Source organism: Lepidochelys kempii, chromosome 15 (genome assembly GCF_965140265.1).
Source record: "Lepidochelys kempii isolate rLepKem1 chromosome 15, rLepKem1.hap2, whole genome shotgun sequence".
Classification (NCBI taxonomy): Eukaryota; Metazoa; Chordata; order Testudines; family Cheloniidae; genus Lepidochelys; species Lepidochelys kempii.
Window position 1 is genome coordinate 2,036,659 of NC_133270.1, and position 21,064 is coordinate 2,057,722.

The 21,064-nt window shown below is 54.5% G+C and overlaps 1 protein-coding gene across 4 annotated transcripts in view; it reads left to right on the forward strand.

Moving 5' to 3' along the window:
• Positions 1-21,064, forward strand: part of LOC140898614 (uncharacterized) — a 90,793-nt gene that overhangs the window by 34,423 nt on the left and 35,306 nt on the right. For 3 of the 4 annotated variants that reach the window (XM_073312673.1, XM_073312671.1, XM_073312674.1), the window contains exon 2: positions 10,559-10,757. In XM_073312673.1, the coding sequence (XP_073168774.1) occupies positions 10,559-10,757 (199 nt within the window). Of the gene's footprint in view, positions 1-9,443; positions 9,504-10,558; positions 10,758-21,064 lie in introns of those variants that run through there. The other variant, XM_073312672.1, reaches the window with a different exon arrangement.

Sequence of the window (21,064 nt, forward strand, 5' to 3'; positions counted from 1 at the left end):
ACATCAGTTGGCGGCTCCTTCACGGAGCTGTGAGCACGGGCGTGTTTTTGACACGGTTTACCCCCATCCCGGACACTTGTCCTTTTTGTAATGTGAGGGAAACCTTGGCGCACGTATATTTAGAGTGTGCCAGATTGCAGCCCCTTTTCCGGCTCCTCACAAATATTATATTACGCTTCTGGCTTCATTTCTCCCCTCACCTTTTTATCTATACACTTCCCATCCGTGGCCCCACAAAGTCGCGGGATCTTCTGGTCAACCTCCTCCTAGCCTTGGCTAAAACAGCCATTTATAAAACCAGAGAGAGGAGGTTGGCCCATGAAACGTCCTGCGATTGTGGGGCCTTTTTCCGATCCTCAGTACATTCACGTATCCGGGCGGAGTTCCTCTGGGCGGCGTCCACCGACTCCCTTGACGCTTTCGAGGAGCGGTGGGCGCTGTCCGGGGTTCTCTGCTCGGTGACCCCGTCCGGTTCCCTCCGTCTGACCCTTTGATTGAGGGGAAAAGCGAGAGACGCCAGCCCCAGCCGTTGCCGCTGTGGATACCATCATTCCTGTCATCTAGGAGGGGGTCCTATAATACATGGGTGTCTACCCCCCCCACCCCTAAACCGCCCACCCCGCAGCCGTGCCCATCTTACTGGGCACTCTCAGGAGAGGGAGGATCGGTGACACTGGGCGCGGCACTAGGTAACTCAAGGGGGTGGAAGACCACGAGTGTCGAGGAAGCCCCCCCGCTCTAGGCCACCAGGTAACTCAGGAGGGTGGAAGACCACGAGTGTCGAGGAAGCCCCCCAGCTCTGGGCCCAGGCTGGCCTGAACACTTCTCCCTCCTGAAAGCTGCTGTGTTATACCTTCTGTTTGCGTTGTTTTGTTGCATAGTTGTTTTGTTTCCTTTGGTAATTCTGTAAGTGTTACCAATAAACTTTTTTTTCTGTTTCAAAAAAAAAACAAAAAACCTTCCCTGTTACCTTACCCAGGGAAGAGGGACCTACTTAGCCTGCTCTCCTGCTGCTGCCCTCTGGCCTGGGCTTTCCTTGCTTTTTGCCCCTGCTTTCGGCTTCCCCCGCGACCGGGCCAGATGCTCTCCCTCCTTTCTTTTCTTTTTGTTGTTGTTTTTTCTTTCTCTGCTGTTTGCTAGAGTGCTGGTCGGCTGCCGGCCGGCTGTTAGCCCCCTGCCCTGCCTGCCCTCGGACGCTGCTGCTGCTCCAGCTGAAACCCCCCCGACAGAGCGGGGGCCTGCCGGCCCACTTCCCCTGAGGGGGGGAGTGCAAGGACCCAGCCCCCAGGCCCAGCCGCTTGCTGTTTGTCTGCGGACCTGTCTCCAGTCGAGAGGATTCTTATCACTTGCTCTGGCATTTCTGGAATACAAAAAAGAAAGCCCCGAACAGACAGAGAAAAAGCTGTCCACCGGAGGAACACCACCTGGGGAATCTACAAATTGCCGTGGAGGGGGCCTAAGACTGAGTAACTTTCGAACTGTGCTCTCGCGTGGGGGGAGGCCTTGACTGTGTCTTAACTGTGTTTGTAGGGACACAGGGGGTGTGGCACGGAGGTGCCCCCCGATCCATCTGTGTCCTCCCAACCCCCATACTACGATCTTCACCCCCCCACTCCACCATCTTTGCTGGCTGTCCAACATCTGCCTCTGGACTCAGCTGCTCGCCCTGATTCCACTGCATGGGTCAGAAGCACCAGCCAACCAAACAGGACTCTCTGGACAAGCGTACGGTGGTTCAGGTGCCCCCCCCCGCCCGAATTGTCCACCCCACAGCTTGTCCATTTCTACCTGACCCCAACTCCTGTTAATCACCTGCCACCGCCACCGCTGGGGTATCGGCAATGGAGGGCACCGGGGTGACGACCATCGCTGCCATGCTTATCGCCTCCCAAGACTCTAGGGAAGCCCCCCCCAGCCGGCGGGAAAGGGTAGGGCAAGAAGAAGGGGAAGGGCCCCGCTAAAACCACCAGGCCCTCCATGGCAGGGGCCACCCCCGCTGCTGCAGCCCCGCCATGGACTACAGCATTCTCCCCCCCGCCCCCTCCACCAGCTCTGCGGATGTCCCTCCCTCAGCCCCCAGGACGCGTGCCCGGGTGGCGGCAGCCCCCCCGCCTGCCGCCTCGTCATCTCTCCCGCCCACCGCCTCCGGCACCATCAATAGCGGTCGGGGCCCCTTTCCCACCATGACAAGGAAGCATGGCATCCGTTGCCTCCTGGTGCCCGCCTCGCCCCACGTGGAGACCTACATGCGGGCGTTGGCGAGGGTGGTGGGGCCCTCGGCCATTGTGGCGGCCTCCAGAATGCACGTGAAGGTCGTTTTCTTCTTAGCATCGGAGGCTGCCGCCCAGGAAGCGGTGGAGAGGGGCCTGGCGGTGGGGGGGGGGTGTTTGGCCCCCTAGAGCCGCTAGAGGACCTGGGTGTCCGCCTGGTCCTGACCTCTGTCCCTCCTTTTCTCCCCAGTGCTGCCCTGCTATCCGCCCTTTCCACTCTGGGGAAACCTGTTTCTGTTATCAGCCCTCTCCCGTTGGGCTGCAAGGACCCCACCCTCCGTCACATTTTTTCCTTCCGCTGGCAAGTGCAACTTTTACTGCCGTCGGCGGCGTGTGACAGAGAGGTGCTCGAAGGGTCCTTCCTAGTCCCCCACCAGGGAACCTGTTACCAGGTATAGTTTTCCACGGGGGAAGCCCGGTGCTACCTCTGCCGGGTGTCGGGGCATGTCTGGAGGGACTGCCCCTTAGCCCGGCAAGGAGGGGCACCTGGGATCCCCGAGACCCGGCAGGACATTGGCCCCATCATTGCCGATGCCCCTGGCCGCCCGGTACCCGAACCCGCCCCCCCCTCTTCGGACCACCGCTACTTCCGCTCAGGCCCAAGGGGCACCTCCCCTACAATGCCCAGACGAGCGGGAGAGCCCCGTCCTCGCTGCTGACAATCTGGCGGGGCCTATGGAGGAGAGTGTGGCAGAGATAGCACCAGGCACGGGAGACAGCCTGCCCCAGGGAGAATCCTCCTTCCCTTATGCTGCCCTACCGTTCCCCCCCCGCCCAAGTCTCTGAGCCATCGCCTTTACCCCCTGACATGACCCCTGCTAACCAGCCCCCAGATGATGCCATGGAGGGCTGGGCCCTAGTCCGGGGAAGCGAGGCAAGCGGAAGGCTTGAGCTCAGCCTCATCTACCCGAGGCGGAGGCCCGCCGGAAGACCAGGAAGGGGGGCACCGATGCCGAACCTTCCGCTTTGCCCACAAGTGCGTCCCATCCACCTTTGTTAGCCGGGAAAGACGTGGCAGCACTGGAGGGTAGTGTCTCCCCTCCGAGACCCTCGAGGAAGCCCATTCTGTCCTGACGCTACCTGAAGCCCCTGTGAACCCCGAGGCAACCATAGTGGTGGGTGCCAGCGGGGAGAACCCTGGGGCGACAGAAAGTATCCTCTCCTCCATATTCGAGGAGATCGAGGCCTTAGATCTGACCCCGATCGCCCAGGGGGAGGACGACCTTTTGCCAGCAAATCTCGATCTGGGCGACCTCACTCCACCCTTCTTTTCCCCATGCTCCCTCCCCTTAACTGCTGCTTCCGCTCCCACCTCCGAGAAGCTCCTGGACTCCTCCACCAACCCAGCTGCTGATGGTACCCCGCTGACGACCACCGAGCCTGCTCAGGTGACAGCCGGCACCACGCGGCCGGGGCACGAGTCGCCAGGGGCACCCACCGTTGGTGCAGAGCAATCGACTTCCTTCCCGGGCGGGGGCCCTACAGAAGATAATCCACCTCCTGATGCTGTGGCCGCTAAATCCACCACAGAGCGCGCGCCCGGTATCGCTGAGAGCCCCCTCCCCACCCCTTTAACCCTTGAGCCTGATCGGGAGGCGCCACCATCCAGCTGCTTGCCTCCTGAAACCCAGAACCTCTCCTCTGCCCCTGCCCCTGCTCCTACCCCTATCCAATTTACCTCCTGCAATGTCATTGCTGCCCCCGGGGCTGTCTCCTTCCCTTTCCCAACTGATGACCCCCAGGTAGGCCTTTGTGTTCTCCTGTCCCGACCCATTAGGAGCTGCTATTTTCCCTCCACTGCCCCCTATCGCCCCAGAGCTTGAGGTGGGCCTAGAAGCTCCAGCCCATCAGGCACCCCGTCGGGGGTCCGCACCCTGCTTGTCCATTTTAGTGGACCACGGGGCTGCACTAAGGGCCCCGCCATGAACAACCGGGAAACCATAAGCCCACCCCCCATGAGCTGCGAGGAGAGCTGCGGAAGTTTTTAGAGGATGTCTGTGGCTCCAGCAACAAGGTACAACTTGCTCTCCAGCGATGGGGGGACTGTTCTCAAATCCTCTGGGCCACAAGGGCCCTCATGGGGGAAGGTAAAGGGACGGGGAAGCAGGATGCTGCGGCCTACTGGCGGGTCTGCGTCTTCCGTGACCAATTACTCACCTATGGGATGGGTCACGGACTGCTGCGCGGCCCGCTGGGAGATGCGAGGGTCCCTGCCAGTGAGGACCCCCCGACCCTCCCCATGACACCTCTCCCCATCGCAACGTTGAACACCCGGGGTTGTAGAATGGCTCTCCGCAGGTCCCAGGTGCTCTCCTTTCTTCGGGAGGGAGGGTACTCTGTGGTTTTCCTGCAGGAGACCCATACGGACCCGACAGCCGAAGACAGTTGACGGCTGGAGTGGGGGACAGGGTCTACTTTAGCCATGCCACGGTTCGACAGACTGGAGTGGCGACCCTGTTCTCCCCCGACCTATGGCCTGAGGTGCTAGGGGTTGCCGAGGCCGTGCCGGGTCGCCTGCTGCATCTCCGGGTCCGTATGGAGGGGCTCATGGTTAACCTCGTTAACGTCTATGCCCTGACATTGGGCCCGGAGCAGCTGCAATTCTACCAGCGGGTGTCCGTTTTCCTCAGCACCTTAGATTCTCACGAATGCCTGGTCCTGGGAGGGGACTTTAATACCACCCTCGAGGAGCGAGACCGCTCGGGGACTGAGCAGAGCCCAGCCACCGCAGACACCCTCCGGGAGATAGTTAAACATCACTCCCTAGTGGACATCTGGCATGACCACCATCCAGATGACACTTCCACGTTCACCTTTGTCCGGGTGGAAGCCCATCGGTGGAGCCACTCCCGGTTGGACCGAATTTATTTATCACGCTTCCATCTCTCACAAACCCACTCCTCCAGCATTCGGCTGGCCCCATTTTCTGACCATCATCTAGCCACTGTAACAGCCTCCCTCTGTGCGGAGAGGCCGGGGCCGGCCTACTGGCATTTTAACAACAGCCTGTTGGAGGATGAAGGCTTTGTGACGTCCTTCCGGGAATTCTGGCTGGCCTGGCGAGGGCAGCGGCGTGCCTTTCCCTCAGCACGGCGATGGTGGGACCTGGGGAAGGTGTGCGCCAGGCTTTTCTGCCGCGACTACACCCGGGGCACCAGCCGACGGAGAAATGCGGTGATAGAGCAGTTGGAACGGGAGGTCTTAGAGCTGGAGAGGCGTCTGGCTGCCAGCCCCAAGGACCTGCTCCTCTGCGGAGCGTGCTGGGAGAAGCGGGAGGAGCTCCGGGCCCTCGAGGACCATCGGGCCTGGGGCTCCTTTGTTCGATCCCGCATCCGCCTCCTTCGGGAGATGGATCGCGGCTCCCGCTTCTTCTATGCCCGGGAGAAAATGAGGGGGGCCAAGAAACACATCACCTTCCTCCTGGCAGAAGACGGCATCCCCCTCACGGAACTGGTGGAGATGTGCGGGAGGGTCTGAGCCTTCTACGCAAGTCTTTTCTCCCCAGATCCGACCGACCCTGGCACTTGCAGAGTGCTCTGGGAGGAGCTCCCTATGGTCAGCGCGAGCGACTGAGACTGGCTAGAGCTGCCTCTCACTCTGACCAAGTTCTCGGAAGCCCTCGGTCGTATGCCCACTAATAAGTCTCCAGGCATGGACAGGCTGACCGTGGAGTTCTAACGCGAGTTTTGGGATGTCCTCGGCCCAGAGCTAGTCACCGTCTGGGCCGAGTCTCTGCAGAGTGGGGTCCTCCCTCTTTCGTGCAGGCGAGCTGTGCTCGCCTTACTGCCGAAGAAAGGGGACATCTGCGATTTACGAAGTTGGCGTCCTGTCTCGCTCCTCAGCACGGACTATAAAATCGTAGCGAAAGCAATCTTGCTGCGGCTAGGGTCTGTGCTGGCAGACGTGATCCACCCAGACCAGACCTACACCATCCCAGACCGCAGTATCTTTGATGACCTATTTCTGGTTCGGGACCTTTTGGAACTCGGGTGTAGAGATGGTCTGTCGTTCGCCCTCCTGTCCCTAGATCAGGAGAAGGCGTTCGATAGGGTGGACCACGGGTACCTCCTGAACACTCTGCGAGCATTTGGCTTTGGACCTCAGTTTGTGGGTTTTCTCCGGGTGCTGTACACCTCCGCAGAGTGTCTGGTTAAGCTCAACTGGACCCTGACCGAACCGGTCAGCTTCAGGCGAGGAGTACGGCAGGGGTGCCCCCTCTCGGGCCAGCTGTACGCTCTGGCGATTGAGCCCTTTCTCTGCCTCCTCCGCAGGAGGTTGACAGGGTTGGTGCTGTGGGAGCCGGAGCTGCGGCTGGTCCTGTCGGCGTATGCTGATGACGTGCTCCTCATGGTCCAGGACCCGGGCGACTTGGCGCGAGTGGATGCATGCCAGGCTATCTATTCGGCAGCCTCCTCTGCCTGGGTCAACTGGGTCAAGAGCTCTGGCCTGGCGGTAGGAGACTGGTGACAAGCTCCCTCCCTCCCACCCGCGCTTCAGACCATCCGGTGGAGCGCGGGTCCGCTGCTCTACCTTGGCGTTTACCTTTCTGCCACGCATCCCTCTCCGCTGGAGAACTGGGAAAATTTAGAGGGTGGGGTGATAGAGCGGCTCTGGAAATGGACGGGACTACTCCGATGTCTCTCCCTTCGTGGGAGAGCACTGGTGCTTAATCAACTAGTCCTGTCCATGCTCTGGTACCGGCTCAACACCCTGGTTCCAGCCCTGGGTTTCCTGACCAACCTCTGGACATCGATTCTGGGGTTCTTTTGGTCAAGAATGCACTGGGCCCCTGTAGGGGTTCTTCATCTACCCCTGAAGGCAGGAGGACAGGGCCTGAAGTGTCTGCGCACTCAGGTCTGTGTCTTCCACCTCCAGGCCCTGCAGAGGCTCCTTTATAGTGCAGGCAGTTCGGCGTGGAGCATACTGGTACACGCCATCCTGCGCCGCATCCGAGGGCTCCGATATGAACGGCAGCTCTTTTATCTCTATCCGGGAGGTCTTCCGTGAGACCTCTCCGGGCTGCCGGTCTTCTACCAGGACCTCCTCCAGACTTGGAAACAGTTTTTAACGACCAGGTCCATGGCGGCCACCGAGGGGGCAGATCTCCTCGTGGAGCCCCTGCTACACAACCCCCAGCTCCGTGTGCAGGTGGCGGAGTCCCGCTTGGTGTGCCAGAGCTTGATCCTGGCAGAAGTCACGAGAATCGGAGACCTCCTGGACTACGACTGGGGAGACTGGCTGGATCCCTGATGCTCGCTCGGCGCAAGGGGCTCTCCAGACCTCGTACCCCCCGGCGTGTATTTCAGGAGGTGAAGGCTGCTTTGCCGCCCGCTGCTAGAGCTTACCTCGATCGGATCCTGCTCGAGGGCATGCCCCGCCCACCCTCTACCCCAGGCCCTCCGGACCTTTTAATTGGACCCCTGCCCCGTAGACACAATCGACCCCCTCACCCCTTTATGGCGAGCCGGCTGCATGAACTGCAGCCGGTATGCTTCCAAACCGCGCCAAGGAAACATCTATACACGCTCGTGCTCCACACCCTTCACGCCCTCACCCTCGTGTCCCGCCTTGACACAAAGTGGCGAGACCTTCTGCCCCCTTTGGACATCAGTTGGCGGCTCCTTCACGGAGCTGTGAGCACGGGCACGTACTTGGCACGGTTCAACCCCATCCCAGACACTTGTCCCTTTTGCGGTGTGAGGGAAACACTGGTGCACGTATATTTGGAGTGCGCCAGGCTGCAGCCCCTGTTCCGGCTCCTCACAAATCTTTTATTACGTTTTTGGTTGCATTTTTCCCCTCACCTTTTTATTTATGCACTCCCCATCCCTGGCCTCACAAAGTTGCGGGATCTCCTAGTTAACCTCCTGCTGGCCCTGGCTAAAACGGCCAATCTATAAAACCAGAGAGAGGAGGTTGGCCGACGGAGTTTCCTGTGACTGTGGGGCCATTTTCCGATCCTCGGTCCGTTCACGTATCCGGGCGGAGTTCCTCTGGGCGACATCCACCAACTCCCTTGATGCTTTTGAGGAGCGGTGGGCGCTGTCCGAGGCTCTCTGCTCGGTGTCCCTGTCCCGCTCCCTTTGTTTTGACCCTTTGATTGGAGGAAAGAGTAAGGGACCCCAGCCCCAGCCATTGCTGCTGCAGACACCACCACCTTAGAGGGGTCCTTTCACACGTGGGTGCACGTGCCCCTCCCCCCGGGTTGTCCACCCTACAGCCTGCCCCTTTTGTTGGGTGCTTTCAGAGGAGGGAATTGTTGGTGACACTCGGGCGTGACGCCAAGTATCTCAAGGGGGTGGCAGACCTTGAGAGTCGATGAAGCCCCCTCGCTCTGGACCACCAGGTAACTCGGAAGGGTGGAAGACCACGAGAGTCAAGGAAGATCCCGCTCTGGGCTCAGGCAAGCTCGAACACTTCCCTCCCCTGAAGCTAATGAGAAAACAATTGTGATTGGTTGCTGTGTTACACATTGGATATGCTGTTGTTTTGTTTTGTAAGTGTGTTATGCAAATAAAAAAACCCACCTTTTTTGCTTCAAAAAAAAAATTACTCTCCTATAGCCATCTGGCCTGACTCTGTCACAGGATACAGACTGTTGCACAGCTGTTAAAGATGGTATAGATTGGAGAGGATTATTGTCCACTTGCTAGAGCAATGCGTTGGAAGTCAGGACTCCTGGCTTCTGTTCTCGGCTCCGCCACTGACTTGCCATGTGACCTTGAGCAAGTTGCTTCACCTCTCTCTGCTTGGTTTTCCCATCTGCCAATAACAACATTGAGTGCTGGGAAGCACAATTCATTGATGTTTCTAAAGCTCTTTGGGACTCTTGGATGGACGGTACTATAGAAGGCCAAAGTCTTGTTACAACAGTGTATTGGTTCTCTCATACAAACAAACTGATACATTTCACATGGGACTCTACAACTTGAGCTGTCCCTGTTCTCGCTCCAGCTTTAAAGGGGAAAGGATTCCCTCCCCACCAGCATTTTGTTGCTAAACCCTGGAACCTGTCTCTTGCAGACTGGGCTGGTGACATGCTGTGGAGGCATCTGTTGATGCAATGTGTCCCCATATCCTCTAGCTGTTGCCAAAACGGTGCCAAGGAACTGTATTCAGTGCTGTCTGGCAGGAGAGAGGGGTGCCATGCTACAGGAACCCTTTGAGATTTGGAGAAGTAAAGGGGCAGGATCCTCAGGATTCCCCATGCCAAGGATATCCTGGACCAATAAGGTGCAACTTTGAGATGTAGAGGGGGGATGTACTAGCTTTAAATTCTCTAAGTTGCTTATTTGACCCATTATTTCAGAGGGACCAAGGGCCTGGCCCTCCACACAGCAAGCCTACTGTGACTGAGTGTTCCTTTAGGGCTGATTGTGCTGGGGCAGGGAGCATCTGGCCTGTGCGGAGCTGCCTAGGAGTAATGCCCTGGATTTGTGGGCACACAGCTCTGAGCAGCCTCTCTGGGTATCCAGAGGAGGGGACAGGCATTGCAGCACTGCAGTTTCGCTCTAACTCTGCCTCATGCCTTCCCTGGAAGATGCTGGCTGAGGGTTTTTTTTTCACTGCAATCCTAGACTCAGGGAAAAACAGATTTGCAGCAAGAGAGTTTTCTGCCAAGGTGTGTGTGTGTTGGGGGGGGGGCGGAAGTTATGAAATGAAACAAAGAGCCTCATGCAGCATTTTCCTCGGCTGCAGTCTCCAATATCTTGCAGTCTAATGATTCTAGGGCCCTCTTCCGTCTCCTGCCTCTCATTAGGGATGCAACACTGTATCTCTTTTAATAGCATTAGTGTCTGGATCGCTCTCGACAGGAGGTGACCTCAAAGATTTATTAACCTCTTAATAAACCATGCCAGGGCTTGGCTTGCCATTTTGGTTTCTGGATTGCTTCTGTTTCAAAGGGGAGGTGCTCTCGCACTGCACTCTACCTCTCCTGCACAAACAGGACTGCTGAACTCATTGCTTCTGTTTAATAGTAGACCTAGGACAAGGCCAGGACTGGTTTAGCTGGGAGCTCCCACAGCACCTCCTGCTGGGTCAAGCTGGAACTATTCTCCCACATTCAGTGCTCCTACAGCATCCCTTCAGCACCTCCCGCTGGCTGAGACTGAGTCTGGGATGGTATGCGTCCTTGTGCTGCCAATGCGCCTATGTGATTCTGCTAGGAGAATCTGGAGCCATAGTAGTTGTGAAGTCTCTCTCTCCATGCCCCCCAGGATGGTTCTTAATTTCACTCTGCCGGCGCAGTGTTATTGTAATGATGCCATGTCTTCTTGTCTTTCCAGGCTCATCCTTCCGTACGTATCAAAGGAACAGAACACAGCTACAGCCCAGTCCTGTGCCAAGATGACCAGTGCACTGCCAATGTCAAAGGGAGGCACACCCACTGTCCATTCTGCAGCATTTCGGAGGCTTATCAGGACCCGTTCATTCTCCAGGCTCACTACCGGGTCAAACACGTGGACAAGGGGCTTGACTTTGCAGGTAAGATGCCACTTTGAAATGGTTGGACAGCTGGCCTGGTTGGTTTGGAACTTCTCCAGATGCTCCTGTACTCTCTGCAGAAATTGCCCACAGAATTGCCCACAGTGATCCTTAACTCACAACAGATATCCCTAGACTTCCCATAGCTCTGCGTATGGTGGGGAACAGGCTGATTCCCCAGCAGCGGATGCATACACTCAGGTAGTGGCTAATGATAATGAGATATAAAACTTAGGTTGCCAGTTTGGATGCAGCCCACGTTCGGGGCAGGCTGGGGTGAAAGTGGGCCGGTAAGGGCCAGGACCGTGTACTGGTAAGAACCCGCACCGGCCCATGCGCAGCCCACGTTAAAGCGCTGCAGGGCCCTTTGCGTGGCAGCACTGTAACGTTGCTGTGCCCCATGCCCCGTCAGTGGCCCTGCTGGGAGGGCCTCTGATGGGGGGGGGGAGCAGCAACGTTACAGCTGCTGCAGCAAAGGGCCCTGCAGCGCTTTAACTTCCCTGCCCCTTTTGCCCCCCCCTCGGCCGCCAACGGGTCGGGGGGTGCGAAGGGAGCCGCTGCCCTGGGCCCTTTAAATCGCCACTGGAGCCCCGGGCGGTGCGGGCCAGGTGGCCTGGAAGGGCTGGCTGGGGGATGCTGACACCCAGCCCCATCCCTTCCGCCCAAGCCCCCACCTCTTCCAGGGGCTGGAGCCAGCCCCTGCCCCTTACCCATAAGTATCCAGAGTTACTTTCACCCTTGGGGGCAGCAGAGACTGAAAGGTTGGTACCATCTGATGCCTGTTCAGTGGCCCATGAGAAATTAGCTAGTAGGTCAGTGGACAGGTGCCTGTGTCATAGAAACCACTGCCACAGCCGGCACTCATTTGTCAAAGTGCACAGTATGCAACAGCTTGGGACTGGAAGTGAAGGAGAGCCCCGGATTCATTTGAAACTGCAGGGTGAATTTTAGAGAGGCAGAATATAATTATCTAGGTTAGAATCTGGTCAGGACACCTGGGCTCACGCCCTGGACCTTGCAAAAGGTGCCTGGGGATTTTTACTGACCACTAACGGGGGTGTGGCTGTACCTCTCACCTGCACTGTCAGGGAGATGGACTGGGGGAGTCAGTAAATAGCTCTGTTGCCTTCCAGCAGCCTTGCTCTTCCAAACACCAAGGTGGGACAGTGTTCCTGCAGGGGGAAGAGCGCCACCTACTGACTCAGCAAAGCATTACCTGCACCACCTAGTTTTCCCCTAGGAGTAGCCATGCATCAATGGCCTGAGCGGAACCTGCTTAGATGCAGACTCCCTTAAAAATGCTCCAACCTGAAGGGAAATACGCTCCAGATTCAGGTCTCAGCTTTGGAACTAAAATGAGAGGATGATGTTTGCTAAATGGAAAAAGGACTGAGGAAAACCTTTGATTTTACAGTTTCTCAGGAGGTTTTACAAACAATGGAAAGTGTGTGCGCACGTGTGTGTATTAAAAACTACGGAGACAGATTTGAGAGTCCCTTTAAGCAAGCTGCCCATAGCGAAAGTCACATGCAAGTGAAAGGTGTGTAAAAGTTGGGTTCAAATACTGAATGCACTTATGTGCATAGATGTGTGGTCGGGTCTGTGAAAGGCTGCATATCTTCCATCTCCAAGGAATGGGCTCAAGCAGAAAAGAGCAGCATCTTATAGGCCTGGTCTGCACTACAAACTTAGCGTGTTAAGTTGCGTTAAGTAGCGACATAAGCGCGTTAAGTTGATCTAAGAATGTCTGTATCTACACTACCGAGTCCCTTCCGCCAACCTAAGTGGTCTGTAATGTCGACTTCTGCACTCCACCTCCGCGAGAGGCGTAGCGCTTGATTTGACATCCACGGGTGAACATGGGGATAGTGTAGACACTGTGCTGTGCAATTCGAATGAATTGGCCTTCAGGAGGTGTCCCACAGTACTCTGTTGTGACCGCTCTGGAGAACACGTTCAACGCCGCTGCATGTCAGCCAGGTACACAGGAAACAGACGCTCCTCTGTTAAAGCCTGGGGAACTTTTGCATTTTCATTTTCTGTTTGATCAACATGGAGAGTTTGCCAGCACAGCTGATCATGGAGACTCAAGGCCACAAACCTGGTCCAGCGTGGAGTACACTGGAGGTGATGGATCTTATTGCTGTATGGGGAGAAGAGTCTGTGCAGGCAGAGCTCTGATCCAGCAGAAGAAATGCTGACTTCTAGGCCAAGATTGCGCGGGGCATGGGGGAGAAAGGCGACAGCAGGGACATGCAGCAGCGCCACGTGAAAATAAAGGTGCTTTGGCAAGCGTACGAGAAGACAAGGGAGGTGAACAGTCGTTCTGGTTCTGCCCCACAGACATGCCACTTCTACGAGGGCCGCATGTGATTCTCGGCGGCGACCCCACCACTGCCCCAAAACACTCCGTGGATAGCTCCCAGGAGCCCCGGGCGACCTCCAGCAACAACAAGGAGGACATTGTTGACGAGGAAGAGGAGGAAGAGGAGAATGTGAGATTGGCAAGCGGAAGATCAATTCTCCCCAACAGTCAAGAACTTTTCTGAACCCTGGAGCCCATCCTTTCACAGAACCAGTTGGTAGCAGAGCGTGATGCCGGGGAAGGCACCTCTCATGGGTCCACATTTCCAATCAAACTGTCTGGGTTATATGCTATCATTTTTAATGTTGAATCTGAACAAACAAGTAGGTGTAGTGGGTATTGGTGGCCACTCCAGCTATGCAGAGGGTGCTCTCCGAAAAAGACTGTTTATATGCACAGGGCTGGCCCGTGAATCCTCCAGGGAGATCTTTAGGAAGCTTTAATGGAGGTTCTCTGCAATCCATGGTAGGACACTTTCCTGTGCCACTCCAGTATTAACTCTGCTGGCATCATTGTGAGCACACAGCATTGCAGCATAAGGACCAGGTCTGTACCCAGACACCTGCAGCATCTGCTCCCTTGCCACCTCTGTTACCCTCAGGAGAGTGATATCGCATAAGGTCACCTTGGGGAAATGGAAGTTTTCAATGCTAGCCCTTAAACTGCAAACAATGCAACAAGTTATCTGCCCCCTGTTTGGAGAAATCTTGGTCACACAACCACACTTTCCAAAACGTGCCATGATTGTGATTGGAAGGGATCACCATGTATTGCAAGCAGCATTGAAAAAAGAGGGGGATGACGGCTTCCTGTTTGTCTCCTTTCCCGCCTACCCGGTGCTGCTTTTGCAAAAAACAAACTATTTGGGAGCTTTACACTGGTGATTGTCCTCAAGCACCATCCAAGTTGCTGCGGCAAAGGGGGCTTTTCTCAAGTTCCAACCTGGGATCCCAAGGATGTCTTCCCAAAAGCAGCAGTACAAGACCTCTTGCCCACGCCTTGTGGCCTTACTCACCATGGCTGGAGCAGCAAACCGACTCTTGCAATAGCCAGCAGTTGTGATTACATTGTGGCTTGCAGTGAAGTGCATTGAGGGCTGGTTTTTTTAATTAAAAAAATTAACCTTGCACCAGAAACAATGTATGCACTGTCAATGCTCCCCTTGTGCTTTGCATTCCTTGCAGCTGAAAACTTGTCCGTCAGCTCATCCTCCACACCAGGACAGACTTTCGCAGATTAGAAGGTAAAAAAAGAAGGGTCAGGAGGACATGCTCAATGAGTTAATGCGTGCCTCCGAGAGTGACAAGACGGAGCTCAGAGCATGGAGGATTGCAGTGTCTGAGAACCTGGACATGGACAGGGAGGACAGGAGAGCATGCAGGGAACAAGAGGGGGCCACACAGGGAGAGATGCTGCAGATTATGAAGGAGCAGTCAGACATGTTGAGGCGTCTGGTTGAGGTTCAAGAATGGCAGCTGGATGCTAGAGTTCCTCTGCAGCCTCTGCTGAGCCTGCTGCCATCCTTGCCCAGTTCCCCATCCTCCTCCCCAAATGTCCTATGAGGCGGCGGGGGGAAGTTCGGTATCCCTGCACTCAACACCAGAAGAGGGTACAAGGACCAGAAGGTGCCCATTCCCCCACCTTTGACTGATTGTAAGCAAGCTTTCCTTGTTTGTCCCCCCACAGCATTATCAGCCCTTTTGCCCCAGGTTATCTTACTTTTCTTTGCTGTGTCTGTGTGTTTATCAGCATAATAAAACTTAATGGGTTGAGGAGAAAAGACTCTTTATTCATTCAACACATGGTGGTTGGTGGAGGTGGAGTTTACGGGGGAGAAAATGCAATGGAGGGGAGAGTTTGATAAGGAACAACACAGGTAAGTGTTGAAACTGGTTTTCAAAGCCTCACGGAGATGCAGAGCCCCTCAATGTGCTCTTCTTATTGCGCTGGTGTCTGGTTGCTCAAAATTGGCTGCCAGGCGATCTGCCTCAACCCCCCACCGTGGCGAAAACTTTTCTCCCTTTGTTTCACAGATATTATGGAGCACACAGCAGGCAGCAATAACAAAGGGGATATTGCTTTCACTGAGGTCTAACCTAGTAAGCAAACAATGCCAGCGACCTTTTAAACGTCCAAAGACACATTCCACCATCATTCTGCACTTGCTCAGCCTATGGGGGAAACCAGTCCATACTGCTGTCCGGTCTGCCTGTATATGGTTTCATGAGCCATAGGAGCAAGGGGTAGGCTGGATCACTATTGGCATTTCAACATCATCAATGGTTATTTTGCAGTCTGAAAAGAAAGTCCCTGCTTGCAGCTTTCTGAACAGATCGGTGTTTCTGAAGATACATATGTCATGCATCTTTCCCGACCATCCCAAGTTGATGTCGGTGAAACGGACCCTGTGATCCACCAGTGCTTGCAACGCTGTTGAGAAGTACCCCTTTCGGTTTATGTACTCTTTGGCAAGGTGGTCTGGTTCCAAGATAGGGATATGCGTTCTGTCGTCCATTACAGAAAAACCATCCACTATGCCCTGCATGTTGCTCAGTGTCAATACCCTTCTTAGCAAAAGTCTGTTGATGGCCCTGCAAACTTGGATCACAACAGATCCTACGGTAGATTTACCCACTCCAAATTTCAGAGTAGCAACCGTGTTAGTCTGTATTCGCAAAAAGAAAAGGAGTACTTGTGGCACCTTAGAGACTAACAATTTATTTGAGCATGAGCTTTCGTGAGCTTATGCTCAAATAAATTAGTTAGTCTCTAAGGTGCCACTAGTACTCCTTTTCTCTTTCCTCTCCAAATTGATGCCCCACTGACTGGTAGCAGTCTGGCATTGCAAGCTTCCACAGAGCTATCGCCACTAGCTTCTCCACTGTCAGAGCAGCTCTCATTTTAGTATTTCTGTGCTTCAGGGCTGGGGAAAGCTCTTTGCACAGTTCCTGGAAAGTGGCCTTGCACATTCGAAAGTTCTGCAGTCACCGCTCATCATCCCATAGCTGCATAACTATGCTGTCCCATCAGTCAGTGCTGGTTTTCCAGGCCCAGAAGCAGTGCTCCACCGTGTCAAGGTGATGCGTGACTGTTGCCAGCAACTGTGAATTGCTCAGCTCTATGTCTTCCAGCAGAGCTGTTTGCATGGCATTACATTGTTCTGTGCAGCGGCTCCTGTATTGGCTGTTTAAATACCCGCAGGATAAGGCGCAAGGTGTTTGTAATGCTCACAACAACAGTGTACAGCTGAGTAGGGTCCATGCTTATTGTGCTATAGCAGGGGTGGGCAAACATCGGCCCACAGGCTGGATCCAGCCCGCCAGCCATTTTAATCTGGCCCTCGAGCTCCTGCTGGGGAGCAGGGATTGGGGCTTGCCCTGCTCCAGCTGGGGAGCAGGGTCAGGAGCCGCGCCACGCATCTCCTGGAAGCAGCTGCATGTCCCCCCCCCCATCTGGTTCCTATGCGTTGAGGCAGCCAGGACCGTCTGCTCTGCACGCTGCCCCTGCAGCTCCCATTGGCCAGGAACCGCAGCCAATGGGAGCTGCAGGGGCGGTGTCTGCAGATGGGGCAGCATGCAGAGCTGCCTGGGTGTACCTCAGCGTAGGTGCTGGAGAAGGGGCATGTTGCTGCTTCTGGGAGCTGCTTGAGGTAAGCGCCGCCCTGAGCCAATGAACATAGTGTGGACATGCAAGATCGACTTGCTTAAATCGGAGGTTCAATGTCAACTTACATGAAGTTGATTTAACTTTGTAGTGTAGACATGGCCATAGGCTTGGCTGGGGACAGAGGTGGTGCTTCATGTGAGGTCTGCTGGCCGTTAACACTGATCAGCCAGGATGTTGTTTTTGTTCCTGCTCTTCTGCTGTAAATGTGAAGGAAGCTGCCTTTTTTCAGCAAAAAAGGACAATGCTTTAGACTGGTTTGACTCCATTGGATCCGCATTCTGAGCACACAGAGGGGAGGGACAAATGTTTGCCACCTGTGGGCCCCTAGGTTCTGCAGCTGGCTGGAGACTGCTTCAGTCCCCAGCATTATTTAGAGCCGTTTGATGACTGCTTGATTTTACACCTGGCTACATATGGCCCCAAGGCAGTTGAAAATAGCTTGAAACACAGAGGCGCTGCAATCATGCCCCATTTCATTTGGCTACAGCCCTGCACTCTGGGGATGGGTGTAGTGTCGCTGCACTGGCCTCCCAGAGAGTCACCTCACTAAAGGGGAGTTCCCAGGTAGCCGATAACACCAGTTTTCTAGTGGCTTGGTGCCAGCAGTACTGGAGACCAGAATCTGCCCCACCATCTTTGACTGAGGGACTCCTAACGTAAACCTGCATGCATGAGATCAGGTGCAGATTCTTTTTTGCTTCCACTGGATCGAATTATTGTGTTGTACTGTACGTGGCCCACTATTTTGTAAGGAAAGATTTTGTCAACATGGCTCTGTGGCCACTCCCTAATCCCATTACAAAGCAGTTGCTAGCCAGTCACATGACCCTTTGATTAGCTTTTATAAATAGATTTGCTGTTTAAAGAGCAGCAGGTTTAAGCAAGCAAGGCAACCCCCACCCTACCCGCCCCCACTCACACAGGCACACCGCTCACATCAGGAAGGACACAGCAGAGAAGAAATCTGTGGGGTCATGCCACCTAATATAGGTTAACCTGGCCAACTTCCTGTGTGCATCATTACATTCTGCTCACCCAGACTCCACACTGCAGTTTCAGCTGGATATACTGGCAGAACATTTCTTTACCAAAGATGATTTGAAGCATCTGGTGCTGCCCATAGTTGGAGGTTGGATATGAGACTAAATGGACCTTGGGTCTGATCCAATCTGGCAGTTCTTGTGGTTTTTATTATTCCTACTGTTGGCACTCATGTAGAGCCTTTCCTTTCTCTAGTACCTTCTTCAATTGCTTATAGATCACAAGGTGATACTATTGGGGTTTTTATTGCATGTGTCCATTTGGCTGTACAGCACCCTGAAAGCTGCTTTAGAAACATCGTCATTGTTTCACCTCAGGTGAAATTCACCTCTGTGCAGAGGGGCCACACAGCCTCCATGCACCACAGAAGTCCTACATAAGCCCACAGACGTGAGTCGGAAGTGGCTCATAGTGGTTGTGTGAAGCATTGGAACAGAGGTGAATTTCACTCTTCTAGACCAGTGGTTCTCAAACTGTGGGTCGGGACCCCCTTTGAATTGGGTCACCAGGGCTGGCTTAGACTTGCTGGGGCCCAGGGATGAAGCCCAAGCCCCACTACTCAGGGCCAAAGCCAAAGCCCGAGGGCTTCAGCCCTGGGTGGCAGGACTCAAGTTGCAGGCCCCTGGCCTGGGGCTCAAGCCCTTGAGCTTCAGCTTTGGCCCCCCTGCTCGGAGCGGTGGGGCTCGGGCTTTGACTGCCCCACCCAGGGTAGTGGAGCTTGGGCGGGCTCAGGCTTCAGACCCCCTCCTGGAGTCGTGAAGTATTTTTTGTTGTCAGAAGGGGGTGCGAACCCCTGATCTAGAGCATCATCTACTTAAACAGCTGCTACATTTCAATGCTGGGATGCTAAGTATATATTTTTTAACACACGAGTACCAACACATAGGGAATACATGATGGTGAAGTGGAATAGGAAGGTATCATCAGCATGAATTTGAGATGGCTGATCCGCTCCTGGGGAGTGAATCCAAGAGTAAGTAACCCAGGCCATCCCGAGTGAGTACCAATACCACCTTTGTACCACCCTCATCTCTGTACCAATCCTCCACTGCCCTGTATACAGTACTTGCTAATTGCTCATGCTACAGAACAGCCAGCTGAGGATGGTTTAGAGAGTATATATTTTGCTATTTAACTGGGACTTTTTTGTGCCATTCTCCCTGGAAAGCCAAGAGTTTAGGTCACCAGAAGCCCAATTCATTCCTGCTATAGAGCTGAGGGCTTCCTGCTATCTTTGCCTCTTCCCTGTCCTTCGCTGGCCCCCAGCACAGACTAGAGCAGCCTGAAGGCTGTCCTAGCTTGTGACCAAGAGCAGTGACTCAGAGGGGCTCCTGCAGCAGAGGGAATAACTGGAGTGCAGTGTTGGAGTCCTTTGAAAGGTCTATGTCACAGCCCTGTGGCCCTAGGAATGCAGTGATTTCCCTCAAAGGGTAGCATGCTGGCCATTGTAGGCTGTGTTTAGCTGTGTAACTAGGGTGGAGAGCTTGGGCTGTTAATGAGATACATATTGGGCCTGACATGACTTTGCAGGCATCCATTACAGAGAAACCAACCCCTTGGAAAGTGTCCTTTGTAGGTGATGCTCTTGTGATTGATCAGCTGCTGATTCGGGAGCTTTGGGAAAGCGGATCACTGTTTATTTTTAGCATATTTGTCCTTCTCTCTTGACACACACACAAAAAGAGAGAGAGGGAGATGATTTAATTCATCTTTACTGGAGTGAGTGTGACACCAGGAGTCTTGGATAAACAGCTCCTTTGGTCAAGGTCCTCTGCAACTGCTTCATTGCCATAAAGCAACAATGTACAGAACACGTGGTCCAGAGTAACTGCTGACCGAGGACAGTTCTAACCATGTGGAGGAGGACAGTACTGTGAAGCATCTCCGTCTGCTCTGCCAACACAGCCCACACTCTCTGCAGAGTCCAAATTCACCCCTTCCTGGGTCTTGGCTTTATGAACAAAGAAATCACCAAACTATTATCATAGCGAGAAGCTCAAACCTTCCTTGCAGGATTGGCTGCTCCTGGGGTTCCTCCCTCAGGGATGCTCAGCTCACACCAACTCTTCCCTCCTCCAAGATCCACTCCCACCTCTCTTCTGTCCGGGTAAGATGAGGAGAGCAGGAGAACGGTATAAGGGACAGGTTGAGAGGGAGGCTTGTGCGGAAGGAAGTGGGGTGCAAGAGGAGTGGAGCAGAGGTGCAGGCAGGAGTGAGCTGTATATACCACGGCCACCTGTTCACTGACAGAGAAAGAGGTAGAGGGAGCTGAGTTGCTCTGGCTGAGGTAATGCTGCCCACCAGTGGCAGAGCTAGGAATACAAACCAGGAGTCCTGGCTCCCAGTCCTCTGCTCTAGCCACTAGATCACACTCATCAGTTTCTATCTGTTCAGATCACTGTGGTGATCTCTGAGTAGAAGCTGGAGGATGATGGGAACTGTGGAAAGGGCTTTGTCCCCATCTGTTGTCAAGCTGCCTATAAATGGCATGATTCCCACTAGCTGCTCAGGAACTGCCACAGCAGATAATTGCTTCGGCTGCCGTTGGACATTGTGCTGCTGGGCAGGTCTATTCTCTACGGCTGAGGGAGGGTCCCTCATTACACCCTCATCAGATGGTGCTGAGGATCCTACTGCTTCTCTCTGGGGTCTGTTGTTTTTCCCTCCCAAAGGGGTCTCCCATTTCTGGCCCAGCCTATGTTCTAAGTTTACTTTTGCTTCAGGGCACAAGCTGACTCCTGCAAGCTGACTCCTACCTCCCTGCGAGCAGCAGTCCAGGCAGGGCTCTGATCCGCCGAAGCAGCAGCTGTGTTCCTGGTCCAGTGCATCTTGCTTAGAATTCCGGGCCCTGATGCACTGTTAAGGGCATGTGTGAATCAGAAATTGCTCCATAAAAGTCAAGGGAGTGACACGATTCTAAAATCAGTGAGAGAGTGGAGATCCCAGCCCCAGGCTGGCAGGGACTAGGAACCCTGCGGAGACCACAGCCAATGGCCAGATTACCCAGAGAACTCTGTTCCCATTTTAGCACCTAAAGGAAGGGTCAGATTTTCAGCTCAGCCCCCTGGAGCCCCTTCCCCCCAGCCCATGATGAACAGCGGCAAAATCTTTCCCTATTCCCATAGAACAATGGAGAATTACCTTCCTCATGTTCAATAGTGGGAAATTCACTCCCCCCTCCCACTGAGAGCAAATGGGAGCTGAGGCCTTCTGAAAATCTGGCTCTAATATCCTG